This window comes from Argiope bruennichi, chromosome 8 (genome assembly GCF_947563725.1).
Source record: "Argiope bruennichi chromosome 8, qqArgBrue1.1, whole genome shotgun sequence".
Lineage (NCBI taxonomy): Eukaryota > Metazoa > Arthropoda > Arachnida > Araneae > Araneidae > Argiope > Argiope bruennichi.
The window spans coordinates 76655901-76674181 of record NC_079158.1 but is presented as its reverse complement, the minus strand read 5'-3'; the positions used below and the strand labels follow the sequence as shown (position 1 = coordinate 76674181).

Here is an 18281-nt window from a genome sequence, read left to right as displayed (position 1 = left end):
GAGTTGTTTTGAAAACATCAAAATCTCGTTATTAGTACATCATTGTGCTTTGGTCTTAATTTCATTTCTCTTTTAAAACAATCTTTATAACTTCATAAGTATTCTATAGTTCATTACTTAAAATTATACAAAAGAAAAATTTTCAAGATAAATTCAATTCACATTAATATAATTAGAATCAAAAAGTGAGCATTTCCTTGCAGACTTTATTAAAAAGATATTATAATTGAGATAGAAATGAAAATGATTATCTATATTAATGAAATGGACCGAATAATGAGAGCTACATTTGTATGACAAATAATGTCTATAAATAATAGAATATTCAAATATAATAATCCATTATTATAATTGAATAACAATGGAAGTGATCTGGAATATATCAACAATATATTGTATGGCTATAGTATTTATTTATTTCTGAACCAAATTCAATTGCTTTTTGGTCTTGTTAATGATTTTAAAGCAGTCTTATTTGCTGTCCTACTAAAACATCAGGAAAAATTATTTTATATATCCAATATAATGAAAGTTGACTTTTTTATATAAAAAAAAGTAAAATGGGGTAAAATAAATCGAATTTGGTTAATTCAAACTTAGTATACAGAGAATCGAAGTTTTTTTTTTCTTTTTTTTCCTAATCAAGATCTAAAATTTATGTAATAACTTATTCTGTTCATCATTATTGATGTTTTATTGTGAAAGAAATCTATTTTGCATAATTTTTTTATCTCTAATCCGTATATTTTTCCTTAATTTTGCTATAATATGGGTAATTAGTTGTAACAAAATGTATTGAATTCCTATTGAGATAATTAAAAGTAAGCTATCCCACTCTTTTACATGTTTAAATAATGTAACTTCAACAATTTAAAGAGACCTCTGCTTTCCTGCATACTCGGTCATTTATAAATTATTAAATGCCAATTTGTTTATAAGATAATAAAACTATCGGATCATAGAAATAACCATATTTTGATGTTTTGTGAATGAAAATGAAATTCACATATTTGAAACATGGTAATTACCACTGAAAACTTTAACAAGCATATACTATCATTCTCAATCTTTTAAGACTTGTGTAACATAAAGAAGTCCCTTTAAAAAGCACATTTTTACATGAAAATAATTGATCCTTGGTATTTATCAGAGTATAGAAAAAGGAATGAAAAACATATCTTTGAAGGAAAAATGTAGGCTATCCTGACTTGCTTGCATTTCACTAATATCCTATTCAATAGAAGATGCAGCACAATAATTACAGAGCAGTGTTTTTAATTAAATTTACTAAGATGAATATGTTATAGTACTTCTTTTAAATACATGGGGTGATTGTTTACAGAAAAAAGATGCATATATATATTTTTCCTTTGACATTGGTCTCCAAACAGCATGGTATATAAAACTTTTTTTGTGTATTAAATATTTACTGTAATGAAAAATCTGACATTTTTTTGCTGTTAAAGACCCATTGATTTTAGGTGACCAGGCACTTTATGTTAGTAAATTATTAGGATTGATAAGAGTATATGATGCCAGTTATAATTGAACCTTATTTTTACTTTGATGGTAACAATAATGCTTATTTTTTGGAACAAAGAGTAATTGTTGCAGTTAAAAGTTTTAATTCAAAATACTGTGCCCAATATTTAGTTTTTTTCTTCTGTATAAAATATGTAGCTAATGTAATATTTTTATTAATAAAAAAAATGTTTATGTATTGCATCAGCTAAATTTGATTTTTGATAGAAAAATTAAGCAACTCAAAAAAATGATATAAAATATTTTTTATTCAGCAATAGATTTGGCACAAAAATATGACTTATGCTTTTAGCAAAAAAAATGTACAAAAACTTTTAAAGCAGTTATATAAATGTTATTCTTAAAAACTATATTATATAAAAGATAAAATATTTACAACACATTGCACATGAATATAGTATAAAATCTTTGGCATGATAAAAACAATATTATAATAAAAGAAATAAATGCAGTCTTTAAAACAATGGTAAGTTTGAGTCAAGACAAATACATATATATTCAAAATGTAAATAAACTATATAATTAACTAGACATTGTTATTATTTGCAATCTAGTCATCAATGAGCATAATAAATGTTCATTAATCAGTGTTTACCCATGAATAAAAATTCAATATAATCGTCAGCTTTTTGGTAAAATATATGAAGCACTTATGATAATAAGGAACCAGATATATAAAATAATGCTCTCTACAATTAAAAAATAATGTATTAACGTCTAAAATTAGTTTGCTGCAGAGCAAGCATTGTATGATGATGAATGGAATCTAACAATTTTTCCATTTCACCCATTAAAGGATGAATAATGTCAGCTTTATACTTCAACCAGTTGGAATCTGGTGCACGGTAAAGCAGCTTTTTGAAGTTAACATAACTTTGCCTGGAATAGAGAGATTAGATTAAATTCATAAAATGAGATACAGTGTTAAAAAAATTCATTTATTAAATATACAAATAATATTTCTGAAAATCTTATTATTATTTTTGTTAAAAAGAGTCGTTTAAAGAGTAAATCATTAAATAAACCTTATTACTTTATTTCTCTCCAATCCATTATGTAATTCAAAACACTATTTGAACATAAAAGTTTTTCTGTTAACAGGCCTTACAGATAAACATCCAAAAGTAAGATGCGAAATTTTTATAAAAGGAATTTGATGCCATGAAAACTAAAATTGCAATATTATTTATATGTTGAAAGAAATGTCGTTTTTAAGACAAATCTTAGGTTTGGGAGCCAACTATTAAGAAACTTTATTTTGATTACTGGATTATTGAAAATTAATTTATAGTTATATTAACGTCCTAGTTTAAAGAAACACTGGCTCTTTTGGGACGGAATTCGTAATTTTGAACCACGGTCAGATGAAGACAGCTGAGCTGGCACACCATACCAATGCGAGGGCGATTTAACGTGCATAGACCCGCTTACACGACGTTTCTTCGGTGGAAACGGGCCTCAAACCTGAGAAAATTAATAGAAATGAATAAAAATTCCTCTCAGCAAGCTGGTAGGCAAAGGTAGATTTCCTGTCATTTAAGTCAATGTTTTTAAATTTCCTTCAATTCTTAGGTTTAAAAAATAAAATATTGCACATGGCTTTTGATTTTATTGTTATTGCATTATTCAGCAGTTACAAAACAAATATTATAAAAATAAAGTACAAATAGGGAAGTTTTGTTTAAAATATATAATATGCATTTAAACAAATTCAAAATCAAGGAAGAAAGTATACATAAAAGCTTTTTTCTTCTTTTTTTTCCAAAACTGACTGCACAGATTATGCTAAAATAATTGAAAATCATTTTTTGGATTCTAAGTATTTTTTATCTAACAAAACACTTTTGCTTCAAAAGTTGTTCATCTTTATGAGATGCTAGTTTGCCTAACTTGATTTATATTTCTGTCTTCAACCATAAGGAAACAACCAAAACTTTTACTCTCCATACAATATACCAAGACCAGTTAAAATTACACTATTTATCGTGTTAACAATATAACATGAATATTTATTTTAATTGAGGGGTGGTATTAATCTAAGCAATGTCTACAGAAATTTTCCTGAAGTTGTGTCATAAGATCCATTGCAATAGATCCATCTTACCATTGGGAATATACCCAAAAGAAATCTCATCAAAAATACATCTTTCTCAACTGGGGGGGGGATACTTTAATAATAAGTATGCTACATTTAATTCTCAAGTTTCTGATCTTAACATAGAATATTCTCCAAAGAAATAAATATCTATTGTTGTTGTTTCTTATGGCACTTGCCATGGACAAGCACGCTGTTCGAAGCCAGCTGATTTAAGCCAGAGAGGGGAGCGCCTCTTGTTTCTATCGTAGCGCCATCTAGGGCCAAGAGAGCGTCTTAGTTACACACACGTCACAACCCTTTTTACGGGGCGGACTTCATTCACGCATTTCATTCACTCAACCACAGATCGTAATTTAGACCCGAATCAGAGAACGATCACCCCTGATCCAGTACCCCCAGTGGTATTACTCTCGACATGGAAGACTTTGTGACCACGACAGATTTAACGCGCGTCAGCCACCAAGCACGTGGGGAATCTTCGGCCGGCGGGGTTCGAACTCGCAACCTAAGGGACGCGAATCCGACGCTCTACCAACCAGGCTATCCCGGCCTCCAATAAATATCTTAACTATTAAAGTACATAGATAATAATAGTCATTGTAATAATAAAACTACAATTTTCATAAGGAGGGAAAGACATATTTAGATACCATTTTTATATGAAAATAAAGAGATATTAAATGCATTTAAAAAGGTTTTAAATGAGTATCTATTTGCTATTTATTTAGGAAAGGAAGAATAAAATACCAGTTGTACTTAAATAGTTCTGAAGATTTATTTTAAACATTCTAATCACAGAAAAATGAGAAAATACATAATGTTTTTAGAAATCTATAGAAGGAGATAAATACTATTTGTGTAAAAGGATATATATTTATATATATATAAAATATGAATAACAAGTGTAACTTATCTGAGTGTAGTTTTTTGCATACTTATAGTTAACCTGATGGTTCTGCAAGTCTCAAATTGATGAGTTATATAGGCCTAAACAGTGAATGATTAGTACAGAAATTTAGAAGTACAGCTATAGGATGTGAACTATATTTTTTAAAGAACCATTTCTGATAAATGAACAAATACAAGCAGCAAAAATATTGTTTAGCGATGTTAAAAAACATTTTGTTTGTTTTGTAGAAAGGTCCACAGAATATTTTTAAGCATTACTCCCTCCACCTATTGTCTTATTTTATACAACACATCACTCTGGCAATTGCAGAATCATATAGAATGGAAAACCAAAACATGCAACAAGCAAATTTGGATTTTGAAGGAGGAAAAATCAGTTTTACTAATTTCCATCCTTTGTGCGACATCTTTGTATTGACTTTCAAATTATGACTTTTAATAGGGCACCAAGTTTCTAAAATACTCCGTATATGAATACAAAAATACCTCCAATAAACAAATTTAATTATTAACTTGCATGTTCACCGTTCTGAAACAAAAAAATTAGTATCATCTTATATTTTTCATTATTACATTATAAAATACATTAAGTTAAAATTACTTAAGCTTTTCTTCAAGGAGGGTGGTATAGCTTAATGTGCGTTGAACAGTATCAGAAAAGTTTTTTAAAGTTCTGATGCCTTCATTGAGATTGGTTTCTGCAGCCTTTTTAAGTTCCGATTCTCTTGTTAATGCAGATTCAAGCTGCAAAAGAAAATTCCACACAATATTAAAATTTTGAAGTATTGATAGAATTTTTAATAGTCACAAAAGAAAATATATACTGCAAGTTTATTAACTTAGATGTTTTGAGTGAATATATATGCTCTGCAGTGTTTTTGCACTGACTGCCATGGATTCTACATTTTATATTAGCTACCTTTGGTGACCATTTGGTTTGTCAGGATTAATGGTAGCTAAAAATCAAATATTTTTTAAAATCATGTTTTAATGATTTCCTCCAAAAAAACACTTTTATATTACTAAACATTTAGGACAAGAAATTTACATGTGTCTTTTTGCAGCTGCTTCTAGGAATTGAGATATTTCTGCTATTAATTATTTTTAATTATTTCTTAAAATATTTAATTAAACATTAAAAATATATGTCAAACTTTAGTATTTTTGCTCAATTTTAACCATACTTCATCTTGCAGTTTCTAAAATAATTATTGCAAAAAAACAGTTTTATATGTCAAATTAAAAGTGTAAATAATTATCTTTTCAAAGGCTTTGATTTAAATTTTAAAGGGTGCATCATTTAATTTCCGTTGACATTTAGATCGTCCTTGTTAATATAAAGTTATATGATGTTACTGAATCCTTTCTCCACTGATGAAGGAGAATTAAATGGCTATAGCAACTAGCTGGTTTGCCAGGAATATTGGTCATACTTAATTTTATTTAAATTCTGACATAATTTTAAGTTCATGATTAAAGCAAATTAGCAGACATCAAAGCCATGTTATTTTAATTATCCTATACATGTTCAGCTCATTGTGCAAATGAACCTTTCTGATTGGAGATCAGTCCCATCACATCCTAGCACTATTAAAAAATTATATGTCCAGTTCATTTTTCTTCCAAATTTCACAGTACAGTACCCTCAATTTTTTTTTAGCTTTTAATAACAGAAGAAAGCCACTCAACCAGAGAGTTGATGAAACAATGAAAATGATTTGAATTTCAGGGAACAATGTAATCAATCTATTGTTGAGAATTGGGAAAAAATGAATAAAGTTGACAAAATTTAAATTTGCATGATTATTAAATTGGTATAGTTAAAAAAAGGAAATTAAAAACATTTTTTTTTGGTATCAAATTTATTTTTGAGCAATAATTTGTAATGGAAGACACAAAACATCAATAAAAACAAAAATTTTTGTTAGTAAAATTAAGCCTTTTAATATGGTTACAGAAAACTGAATCTTTCAGCATTGTAATCTCATGTGTACCACAGAATATTTTTAAAAAATAATTTATGCAATATTTCAAAGAATTATTCAATAAAAATTTCTCTGATTAATCATAAAATTCATTTTTACCTTCAAGAAGATTTAAACGTAGTAAATATTTTATTTCAATCAAATATACTTCCAAAAACAATTATGAAAAATCTAAATAGTATTCAGTAAAATATCTTGATAATCTAATGTTTCAATTTTCTGTGTTGAAAGTTATAAAGCTCTGAATATCAACACTTTAGGACAATTTCTTAGTCTTAATCAGTCTTAGGGAAACTCCAAATTGGTGTATTTTCATTTTAAGCCGGTTGATAGAAATGTTTCTATTATACAAAATCATGTATTTTTATATAATAGAGACATTTCAAATTTTCTCAAACAGCTTTAATTGCAAAAGCGTGGAATGTTTTTCTTTGAAATAATATTCTCTCAAGAATATTCTATTATATATACTCATAGAACAGAGCATCTGCATAAAAATAAAAAAAAGAAATTCATAATTCATCTGAACATTTATTCTTTTAAACTTCATAAAATATAATTATTTTATTTAGATATATGTGCTAATTAATAATTTTACAAATTAATTGTTGGGTCCTGATTAGATTGGATATTTTGTATATAATAAACCATGTATGATTTAAATAAAACTAAATTATTGAATTAATAATATAAAAATGTTGAAAGGTTTTTTTTTAAAAAGAAAATAAAACAATTCACGTTTATTTAATTTCATACACACACATGCTGAATATTTCATTTATGTAAGTTTAGTCTGCAGTAAGAATTGATTTAATCTTTCGATTTGGCAACACGATAAAATTTAATTTTCCCCAAGAACTCATAACATGTTTGTGCAGGTGGAAGTCTATTTTTATTTTGATTATTATTCTTATTTATATTTGTATAATTTATTTTGTTATTTATGTACATACGAAATGAAACCTTTCTGCTCTCTAATGTCTCAATAATAGAGCTTTCATTGCATTATTCATGTCTATATATTTTTCAAGGAATACAACATTTAATACATATTTATATATTTACCTCTTCTTTCCGCTGCAGTAATTTCTTGTTATCTAACACTAGTTTATAGCAGAATGTTCTGTCATCAAAGTTTCCTTTTGATGCATTATTTAGGTACCATTCAGCTATGACCATACACAATTTTTTTCGTGGCCCAACAAGTCTGAAAATGAAACAAAAATAAATTTATAATTTTTGAATTAATACAAAACTATTTTTAAAAAATCAAATTCTTATAATGAATATTTAAATAAAAGTTTTTAATCCATCTAATAAGCTTACTGAATTCCTATTTCTTTCAAATCTTCCTCTGTGAGTAACCAAAACATATCTATATCAATACCATGGTTCTCAAATACATAATAGTACTTTGATAGTTTCATCTCATTAAGCAACTTTTGAAGATCTGTTTGATTTGAATGAGAAGAAGATTTCATGCCTTGTGGATTGCCTACATTAAATAAAATAAAAAATTCAAATATCTGGTTTAAAAAATTCAATTTGATACAGACCGTATTCACTTCTAAATAATTATAAATTTTATTAAAAACATACACACATAAGATAACAACTAAAAAAATAATAATTGAAATAAAATTTTTCTGACATCTGTACAAACGAAACATAAGAATTAAGAAATAATTTGAATTGAATACGACATTTCAAGATTATACAGAAAGCATATTCTAAAAAAAAGATAATTCACATTTATTAATTTTGTCAACAATATTCAATTGCTTTTCTAATAATATAAAAACTTTTAAAGCTCTAAGATATGTAATAAGGACTACTAAACCTGCAACGTAACAATAAAACATATTTTAACTATCATATTAGAGAGAAAAATTTATATTTCCATAAAAAAAAAAAAAAAAAATTCACTATAATTCTGTATGCATTTGCTGTAAAATGCTTTAATACAATAATTATTATATATTCTTTTAAACATAAAATCAAAGTTTGCAACTAAAAGTTTGTTGATGATTTGATTTAATCTAAACAGTGATCAGTATATTTAACCAAAATTATAGATTTGAAAACAGCCCCACTGGGGCAAATTTAATAAAAAAATATTTTTTACAAAATATATTGAACTTTGTTTTCACTGTTAATAGAAATATTGACAAATTTTAAAATTCAGCAATAGTTTTCATTAACTGATTTTTAAGACTATTTCTAAAAAACTATAGCAATCAAAATATATGCAAAGTCATTATTAATTATGTGAGTGCATGTGTGTATTTTGGTACTCTTTAGACCAGATTATTTAACTTACAATCACCAAATTTCCCATATATATAAAACTTGGACAGTGCGAATGTGCACCTTGGAGCAATTTAAAATTAATTAAGCTGAATGTTATGTTTTTGTGACAAAAATTCTGAAAATATTGAACATGAATTTTACATTGTTGAAGTACAATACTGTGAAATTTAGAAAATAAATAAACTGGACATTTACTTTTTTTTTTTAATAGTGCTATGATACCATGAGGGTGATCTCTTTTAGAAACTTTCATGTACACAATGAGAAAAGAATATGCAAAAACAATTTTTTTAAAAAAAGACTGCTTTAATGTCTGATAATTTGCTGGAATCATTAACATAAAAATATGTCTATATGATTTAAATAAAATTAAGCATAATGAATATTTCTGACGAGCGAGCTGGTTATTCTAATGTGACCAATGGTAAATAAAAATGTAAAAAGACTTACAATTTCTTTTAGCACATAAATGAGCATCTACCAAATTCTTCACTTTCATATGTCCATTTTTAACTGCTAAACTTCTAGCAGTTTCTCCTGATTTTGATTGTGAATTTGGATTTAAACCCTAAAATAGTAATAAAAAATAAAATATTTTATAAACAAAATATCAAATAAGCAAAAATAATAAACACACATAGGCAAATTTCTATTTATAAAAAAGAATGCATATGTGTATTTGTGTTCATGCTCTAAAAGTCAGGCCATTTGACCTACAACTATTAAATTTGACACATGTATACTTTGGAGTAGGAGAATGCATACTTTTTGTTTGCAAAATGTTTTTGAAATTTTAAATAAAAATAAAGTGACATTTTTTATATTATTTCACAATAACTTCCAAATTGTTTCATAACAAAATTGATTTTTACACAGTTACTAAATTAAAAAAACAAATTATGATACTTGTTAAAATAATCATGATACTTTTTTCGGAAATTTGGTAGTTCATTATATATATATATATATATAGCTTAATTTCCAATAACAGATTATTACATTGATGCACAGAAATTTAAACCACTTTCATTGCTTCATTAATTATTTAATAGCATGATTTTTCCCCCATTGCTGAAGTTTCAACAAAAGTTTGTACTTAAAATATATGCTGATTACAAAACAAAAATGTACAGTTACAATACCATGAAATTTAGAAAAACGATAACTGGACATTTACGTTTTCTAACAGTTGACTAAGAAGTGTGTTTATAAGAAACAGAACAGATGCAAGAAAATTAAAATAACATGGGTATAATGTTTAATAATTTGGTGGAATTATGGATATGAAATTAAATCTAAATGATTTATCTGAAATTAAATATAGCCAATATTCTGGCCTAGTGACTGCAAGGACCACTAGCAATAAATTAAATGAAAAAGAACAATTTGATTTCTAATAAAACAAATGCAAAAATTACTTTTACAGCTAAAATATATATAGACACCCTAATTGACAGCATGTGAATTTTTAATTATTTAAACAAATAAACTGATATTTAGAGCTGAATGCACATTATATATGTAAAACAGTTAAAAGTGTGGGTAAAAAGCAACACTTTAGGAATGTGAACCTGTACTGACCTTTAACAATAGTCACCATGTTTATATAATTGAAATGTGGAAAGACAATTCAATATTAATTTTATAAGAGAATTAATATGCCATTAAATATATAATTATTATAATTACAAAAAAATAATAGCATCACCACCTTACTATATTCTATCATTGACACCATTTTATGATTTTTAAAAAATTAAATTAATAAAATTTAAAATAAACCAGAGAAAAATACCTCTTTTTTTACACACATAAATTTACATAACATTGTAAATGTCATTTCATATAAAAAAATTCAATGCATATCAACTTTTTATGTGTCTAATTAATAAGCTCACATGGTAAAATCTGCCATAAAATGGATTTCATATTTGTATTACAGTAAAAAAATAATTTCATTTTGAAAATTTGAAACATTTGTTCCTCTTTCCTTTGAAAAATGGCTTGCATTGTCTAATGAATCATAAGACAGAAGAATAAAACCACAAAAATCAAGTGGGACTTAAATGTAGTAGCTTGACTTATATTTATATTCCTTAAAATTTTGTTAATCAATTATAATAAATTCCCAAGTCTATTGATAGCGTTTACTGCTTTCATAAAAGCACTTTTTATAGCAATAGTTTATAACAAATTAATGTGTCAAATTTTCATTGAAGGAAAGAGGGACCCTCTAAGAATCTAAAAGAATAATTTTAAAATACAAGGGGATTTTCTCCCATTAGAAAATAACAATTATTTTCTTTTATATACAAAAACAACTAACTGTACCATGAAACAAAAACAATAAAAATAAATTAATTATTTTTATTTATAAATCTTATCTAAAATGACTAGTCAAACTTTTAAATTCAACTCTAACTTCACACAAAATTACTTACTAATCGAAGTAGATCTTGCACAACCATTTCATGTCCAGCAGCAGATGACAACATTAAAGGTGTCAGTCCTTCTTTCTTATCTCTGAAAAAATGAAATTATAAGCATAATGTAATAAAATCTAGAAACTTTCTGATACCTTATGTCTTCAAATACATATATACATATCATTTAAAAAAAAAAAACTTAAAATGCAAGACAATGCAAATTTAAAATTTACAGATGGAGAATTAACTGTTTAATGATATTCTCTTTATATTGTTTTGTAGCTACAGCTGAAGAAGTTTTAGTTTTTAAATACTTTTATAAATCTATAATAAATTTTTCTCTCACTTCTTAATGTGGTAGAGTTTTGAATTTTAAATACTGAAGATGATGCATGTTTAATATTTTTAGAATTTAATCAAATTTTTATTTTATAATAATGGTGCCATTTTTTAGTAATTTTGAGAAATAACAGATCTCAAGAATATCAAATAGCAAATTAAATTGCTGTTTAGTACACTAATAAAGCACATTAGTAAATTTTTCCTGCTATTTTTCATATGTGTGGCACTTACTTGAATAGACGCAGTTAGTAAAAGTAAAAATATCCTTATTAATATAGTTTGAAAAATTTCAAAAGTTTTAGATAAGAGGGACACATTTTATATTTATTAAATAAAAAAAAAGCATTTTATTGAGTTGAAAGCCAGTAATGACATTCAAACACATTTATTGAGTCAACAATGTTGATAAAAAAAAAACAAAGCAAAAAGAAATAAACAGAAATATTTGATATAAAAGATTATATATTGATCTGGCAAGTCATAATTGATGGATGATTATATATATATCATCGATATTATGGATTGAAAAAAAAAATAGTGGAAAATTGTTTGTGTGATAAATATAATTCTTTTTTTTTCTTCTACATAAATACTAAAGGAGATGACATATCAAATTTTTGAAAAATAAATAAGAATTTAAAATAACAGGTAAAAAATATAAAAAAATGCCTTGAAATCAAATGAAACAATATGTATCATTATTTTAACATAGAGAAATGCATCTTGGAATAACGATAAAGACAAACTAAAAATAATTATCCTAGACTGTAATTTCTGCATATGTCAAATAACATAAATTTTATATTGTTTTCATTTCAATTGTAACTTCTACATGTTATAAAAAAAGTGCATTCTACCTTAATGATCATATTAGAAAAATAAAATATCCCCAAGAAAATAAAATTAGCAACAATGAATAAGTTAAACCAAAAAAAAGTTCATTCATATAAGCTCATGCCAAGTTCCTAAGAAAAAAAAAAAAAAAAAAAAAAAAAAGTAAATTATCTAGTATTGTATTTTATGAAATTCAAATTCTCTGGTTGTTTTTCACGAGACATTCTCTATTAAATTTAAATTAGTAAATTATAAGAAATGTTTATTACAATGAGAATGATACCCTTTATTTTTAATTAAACTAGTACACATTATTTTATTTTCTATAGCATTAAAATATTTAGTACAATAATTTCAGTTATAGATTTTTAAAATTCAATTTCAGTTATAGTTTTTTAAATGCAATTTCAATAGCACATCAATAAAGTTTTTATGGAATTATTATTGGAGATTTTTATGGAGAATTTATAAAAAACTTAATCCTTTGATTATTATTAAGATAATCACTTCTTAAAGAAATCCATAATCAAAAGGTTGAAGTACAAATGATATGTACATAATATTTTGAGTTAAATATGCTTTTTTTAAACAACAAATATACCTTAAGATTATTTAAAATATTTTGAAATAAACAGGCCTATAAGTATAAAGCATGAATTAAAGGTATCTGTTTATTATTATAGCCCCTAGGTTTGGTCGGTAATTTTCAAATCACACCAAGTTAATGCCATGTTGGTGATGGTGTATGTTTTTTGGTATTTTATCAGAGAAGCCATAAAAATAATCAATTATCAAATTAAATGAAGACATGTTTCAATGAATAAAATGCAGCAATCAGTACCTCAAAAATTAAATAGATTATGGAAAAGCAGTATATAACAATATAATTAAATACTGTAAAAGTTATATTTGAAAAAGATTGATTATAAAGATGCATATGAAAATTCTAAAACAAAAGATTATTAAATACATAAAAATGAAAAAAAGCATCTTACACATGATCTACAACTGCTCCCTTTTCTATTAAAAGTTGCACAACACTTCTGTGTCCAAATGCAGCAGCATACGAGAGTGCTGACCAACCTTTGTTGTCACAGTCATTAATAAAAGCTCCATGCTAAAAATAGAAAATGGCATTAAAGTAAGTATTCTTCACTTTTTAATAATGAGTATTAATGAAGAAATCTGAATTAAAAAACAAAACAATGTAGATACTAAATGTGACTAAAAATTTGTAATTGTATTTATAGCTTTGCTCTGACACACTATAACTGACCTTCTACTATAGACAGACAAATACACTGGTAAATGGATGAAGTTTAAAATAGAGAAAGGTTTGCATAGGCATAACATAGTTGCAACAGATTTTTTGTGTAGTGCATTTTTTTCTATTTTTAATTACTGATATATTTTTAACCTCTAATAGTGACAGAAAGAAATAAAGTCAGATCTGACAAATTTTGATTCATGTTCACCTTCTAATTTATCAAAATAGGTTAATATCAAACAATTCTTAAATACTACCTAATAACTTGTAAGATCTAGGATAAGTAGTATATTTAGCCATTTTGCAGTGCCATGCACAGCACACTATGAGGTATTTTTTTTTAATAACTGTCTTTAACAAATAAATAATATTTTAATAAATTTTTATTTTATATTGCAACATTTTTAATTTAATAAAATTATTAAATAATTTTTATTTTAGTATTTTGTTATTATTTAATATTAAAAACTTCAATTATAATGTTTTAATTATTTTTTTTAAAAACTTACACAATGGACAAAGTTAAAGCACAATGTGTGTACTTACATGCTGCCCAAAGGTACAACAAACATTACAGTGTTGTACCTTTGACCAGTACTTATTATAAAAAGAAACAAATGAAAAATGAACTTTCCTCATATAAAATGATAAAGAAATAATTTTTGATTAAATCTCAAGTTTTTATACATAAAAATTTATTTATAATAGCTTATAGTTTTAAAAAACTTCATTCATTTTTAATATAAATTTATTATATTACTATTTAATAAAAGAGGAAAATGATTAAAGAACTTTATAATTAAAAAAATTACCACAATCTAAATTCAGATTTTTATTAACCTTTTTTTGTTAAAGCAGAGTTTCTTTTGAATTCCTTTTATGAGCAAAATTTTTGGGGGATCTTATTTTCAATGTCTGAGAAAGTTAGGATTTCAGGACTGTATAAGTTAATCTTTCATGTGACTTTTAGTTTTTATTCACTTGTTCCTGTTCTTCATTGAACTAAGGAAAGGTCTCATTTTCAGGGAGCATCATTAAGGAGCTTAATGGTGTATTTAAAATGGTAAGACATCTGGACAAAATTCTACAACAATGTCCCTTATACCTCAGAAACTTAACTATAATTATTATTTAGTGTCCTCATTTAATTTGGAAGCACTTAAATATTATAGAAGATAAAAGAAACAATTAACTTCAAACTAAATAAAAAATAGTAAGAAATATAAAATAGAGAAAGGTTTATATAAGAATGACATAATTGTAATAAATATGATTATGTTGGTGCCTTTTTAATAACTTAAAAAACAGACTGAATAATTAATGATCCAATATATTATAATAAATTATGTTTTATTTAATAATTTGAATAATTCACTGTAATTCTCATATTTTATAATTCACTGAAATTGTATTTTAGAACTTTATTTACTTGGCAACTAGACTAGTAACACTTCTTTTAAAACTGACTTGCTTTATCATTCATTCAGCTGAATAGTTCTAAGCAGCTGCACGATTAGAAATCTGCTAATGTTAAGTTTAATTTGCAAGTTTATAGTCATGTATAATAAGCATTAAAATTTACATTTAACAAAGTTATAATATAGTAAAAACATGGAAAAACTATCCATAGGTTAATTATTATAAGTATTTTAACTAAATAGATAATTACAACTTTTAAAAACTTTCTAGTCACTTTTGTAATTTGATTTTTAATTCTGAGTTACACAATCCCTAAACCAATTGTCTTTAAACGATTTTTTAAAGATATGAACTTTATAAAATAGTTTGAATTTTTATGCTTTTATTCTATTTAGAATAAAGCTACACAATACAAAATTTATCTTTTAAACTTATATCAACCAATACCCAAAATCAAATTAAAAATTTTAAGTATACAAGATTTAATATTTACATCTATTAACAAACTGACAGCATCAGTACTGCCACATTTTGAGGCCAGTATCAGTGCAGTATGTCCATCATGGTTTTTTAAATCTGTAAAAGCACCTTCTTCCAGCAAAAGTCCAACAATTCTTAAGTTAGCACAACAAGATGCATACATTAATGGTGTCCAACCACATGAATTTTGCTGATTAATGATTAACTTGTTTTCAGTGCTAAAAAAGGAAGTTTAAAATTTTCATTAATAATACAACATAGTATAATATATATTTGTTAATAAAAATTGGCTAAAACTATCACAAATATAACATAAAATTTAAACATTCATATATATATATATATATATATATATATATATATAAATGAAGCTTATTTTCTAAGGAATTGTAACTTAAAAAAATAACTAAGATTATGTGGCTAGAATCTGTAATATACCAAGCTTAGTTTTCAATTGAAACAGGGAACCCTCTACTCCATAAAACTATAATTTATGCACAGAAAATTAAAGAATTCAAATTTTAAATGATATTATGCATTTCAAATTTGAATTCTTTAATTAAAAATTTCACATAAAATGAATATACTAATGTGCTCAATAATGAAAATATATAATGTATCACACAACAATAAAACAATTAGAATGCAAAAAGAGGACCTGATGAAAAAAAGGAGAGAAAAAAAAAATGTTAATTCCATACTTGTAGGCAAGGTAAAATTATAGTACAGCATATAGTGATTATATATTGTGATGAAAAATGCAGATATAATATATTTTGCAAAATTTCATTTATTAATATTTTTTAATTTAGATTAGCACATTGTAAAAGCTTTTTATTTCGAATTGCCATCATAAATTTATCAAAAGATTAAAAAGATATAATCATCAAATTCAAGCTACTAATGTTCCTTCTAAAATCTAAAACAGATAATTCAGAATCATTAAGTACAAGGTTTCAAATATATATTTTATTAAACATAATAAAAATTATGTCTTAAACATAGAACATTGATTTTTCTTCTTACAGTCATAATAAGAAAGACATGTTAAAAAATATAATGGAATTAAAAACTTTCCATCAGTGATCTGAACAAATATATTTAAGACTTTACTGTTTGACTTATTATGGTTCACCTCCATTGACATTCCATTTTAAATACAAACAAACTTAAATAAAATAAAAATTTTAGTTAATCATTTTCTTAATTCTTTTAAATAACAACTATTTACCAGAGCACTCAATTTGAGCTTTAAAAAATAAAATCATTTCACACAAAAACTGTATTCTTTTTACTCCTTTAAATTAGGAATAGTCTTGCACTATACATAAGTATTTAATTCAGTCTTGTTTTGGGCCAACAAATTATAAATTTAAGATGAAGGCAAATTCTATATTAGAATTTGTAATTGAAAGCCAGTATAATGGCTAATAATAACGAAAAATTACATATCTATACTATAAATGCAAATAAATAAGTTTTCAAAAAGCATCAGTGGAGCTAATTTTCTAATATACAAATAATATAATACTTTTCAATTAAATCTATGACTCTTTCTTCACACCCAATACTGGCTGCAGTATGTAAGTCTAACATATATTCGCTTTCCTCTGGAAGTAATTCTTGAAATAATTTAAGATCCATTTTATTCTAAAATTTAACTTTTTTAAATAAAAGATTTAGTAATGCATAAAAATAGCAAGAAGTTCTTAAAGAAAGGTTTATAACATGTGCAACAGAGTAAAGAATTGTTTATAAATCTCCAATTGAATTGAATACTTGAAAACAGAAAGTTACGTAAAATGTTATTAACCAATAAGAGCGATCGACAGTTCCTTTATATGGAATGACGTCATATAAATTTTTACTTTCCAAACTAGTATCGCTCTAGAGTCACTAATTGTAAATTTGAACCCTAATACGCAAGTAATAAGGGAAAGTTGGTTTAGATTAATTTAGTTTGTTTAAATAAATCTCATTTTGAAACAATACTAGGATTATTGTGGAAGGGATCTCGAAATTTAAATTGTGGTTGGAAATTCGAACTTGGTGAGGATGATTGTGGAGCTAGTAAAATTTCTGCAAACTTTCATGAACATTAATTTTAAGTTTTTTTTTGATTATAGAAATCAACATTTACATACATGACGAATTTTCAGTAGACTTGGATTTAGAAACTAAAATCCTCAGGTCTTAAAGCTAAGATCTTACCACAAAGCAGGGCACCAACCCTCCATTAACTGCGGTAAAACTCAATTGTAAAATTTTTATAAAATATTTAAATTGAAAAGCCTTGCATCGACGAAACAGAGAGAAGTATTTAGTATCTAAGTTATTCGATGTATTTCATGTCAGTGCACATTATTTAAAACTCGGCATTTAAGACCATTCCATATCAATAAAGTGATGATAGTCCAAAATCGACCATTAGTACGATAATTCATCAGATTTAGTATGGTATAGAGTTCATCACTCTATTCCTACTCGGCCATTTTGATTAGGATGTCAGTAAATGTGGGTAGAATGAGAAAGTCTTCTAGAATGGTAACTTGCGGTCTGTTCTAGGGAACAGGTAATTGGAATGAAGTTAGTATAAAGTGATTTTGAATGATCGGCCTAAATGAGTAGATGAAAAAAATGGAAAAGGCAGAAATGCCCTTTAATTGGTA

General features: G+C 25.5%; 1 protein-coding gene across 1 annotated transcript; it reads right to left on the bottom strand.

Moving 5' to 3' along the window:
• Window positions 1–1771: 1771 nt before the first annotated feature.
• On the bottom strand, window positions 1772–17377 carry LOC129980519 (ankyrin repeat and SAM domain-containing protein 3-like). The gene is made up of 9 exons (XM_056090854.1): window positions 17144–17377; window positions 15626–15830; window positions 13442–13563; window positions 11286–11367; window positions 9295–9412; window positions 7861–8029; window positions 7600–7741; window positions 5151–5293; window positions 1772–2421 (listed from the first exon to the last, which is right to left on the bottom strand). Exons 1-9 carry the CDS (start codon window positions 17254–17256, stop codon window positions 2253–2255), a joined length of 1263 nt encoding a protein of 420 aa, XP_055946829.1. The 5' UTR covers window positions 17257–17377; the 3' UTR covers window positions 1772–2252.
• Between the last annotated feature and the right edge of the window lie 904 nt (window positions 17378–18281).

Bases quoted from the DNA above. Each gene is read 5' to 3' on its own strand.
- LOC129980519 (XM_056090854.1), bottom strand. From the start codon at position 17,256: ATGGATCTTAAATTATTTCAAGAATTACTTCCAGAGGAAAGCGAATAT. The intron at 15,831-17,143 runs GTATTATATTAT...TTCCTTTTTTAG, and splicing joins GTCATAGATTTAATTGAAAA to CACTGAAAACAAGTTAATCA. The intron at 9,413-11,285 runs GTAAGTAATTTT...TTACTATTTTAG, and splicing joins TGCAAGATCTACTTCGATTA to GGTTTAAATCCAAATTCACA.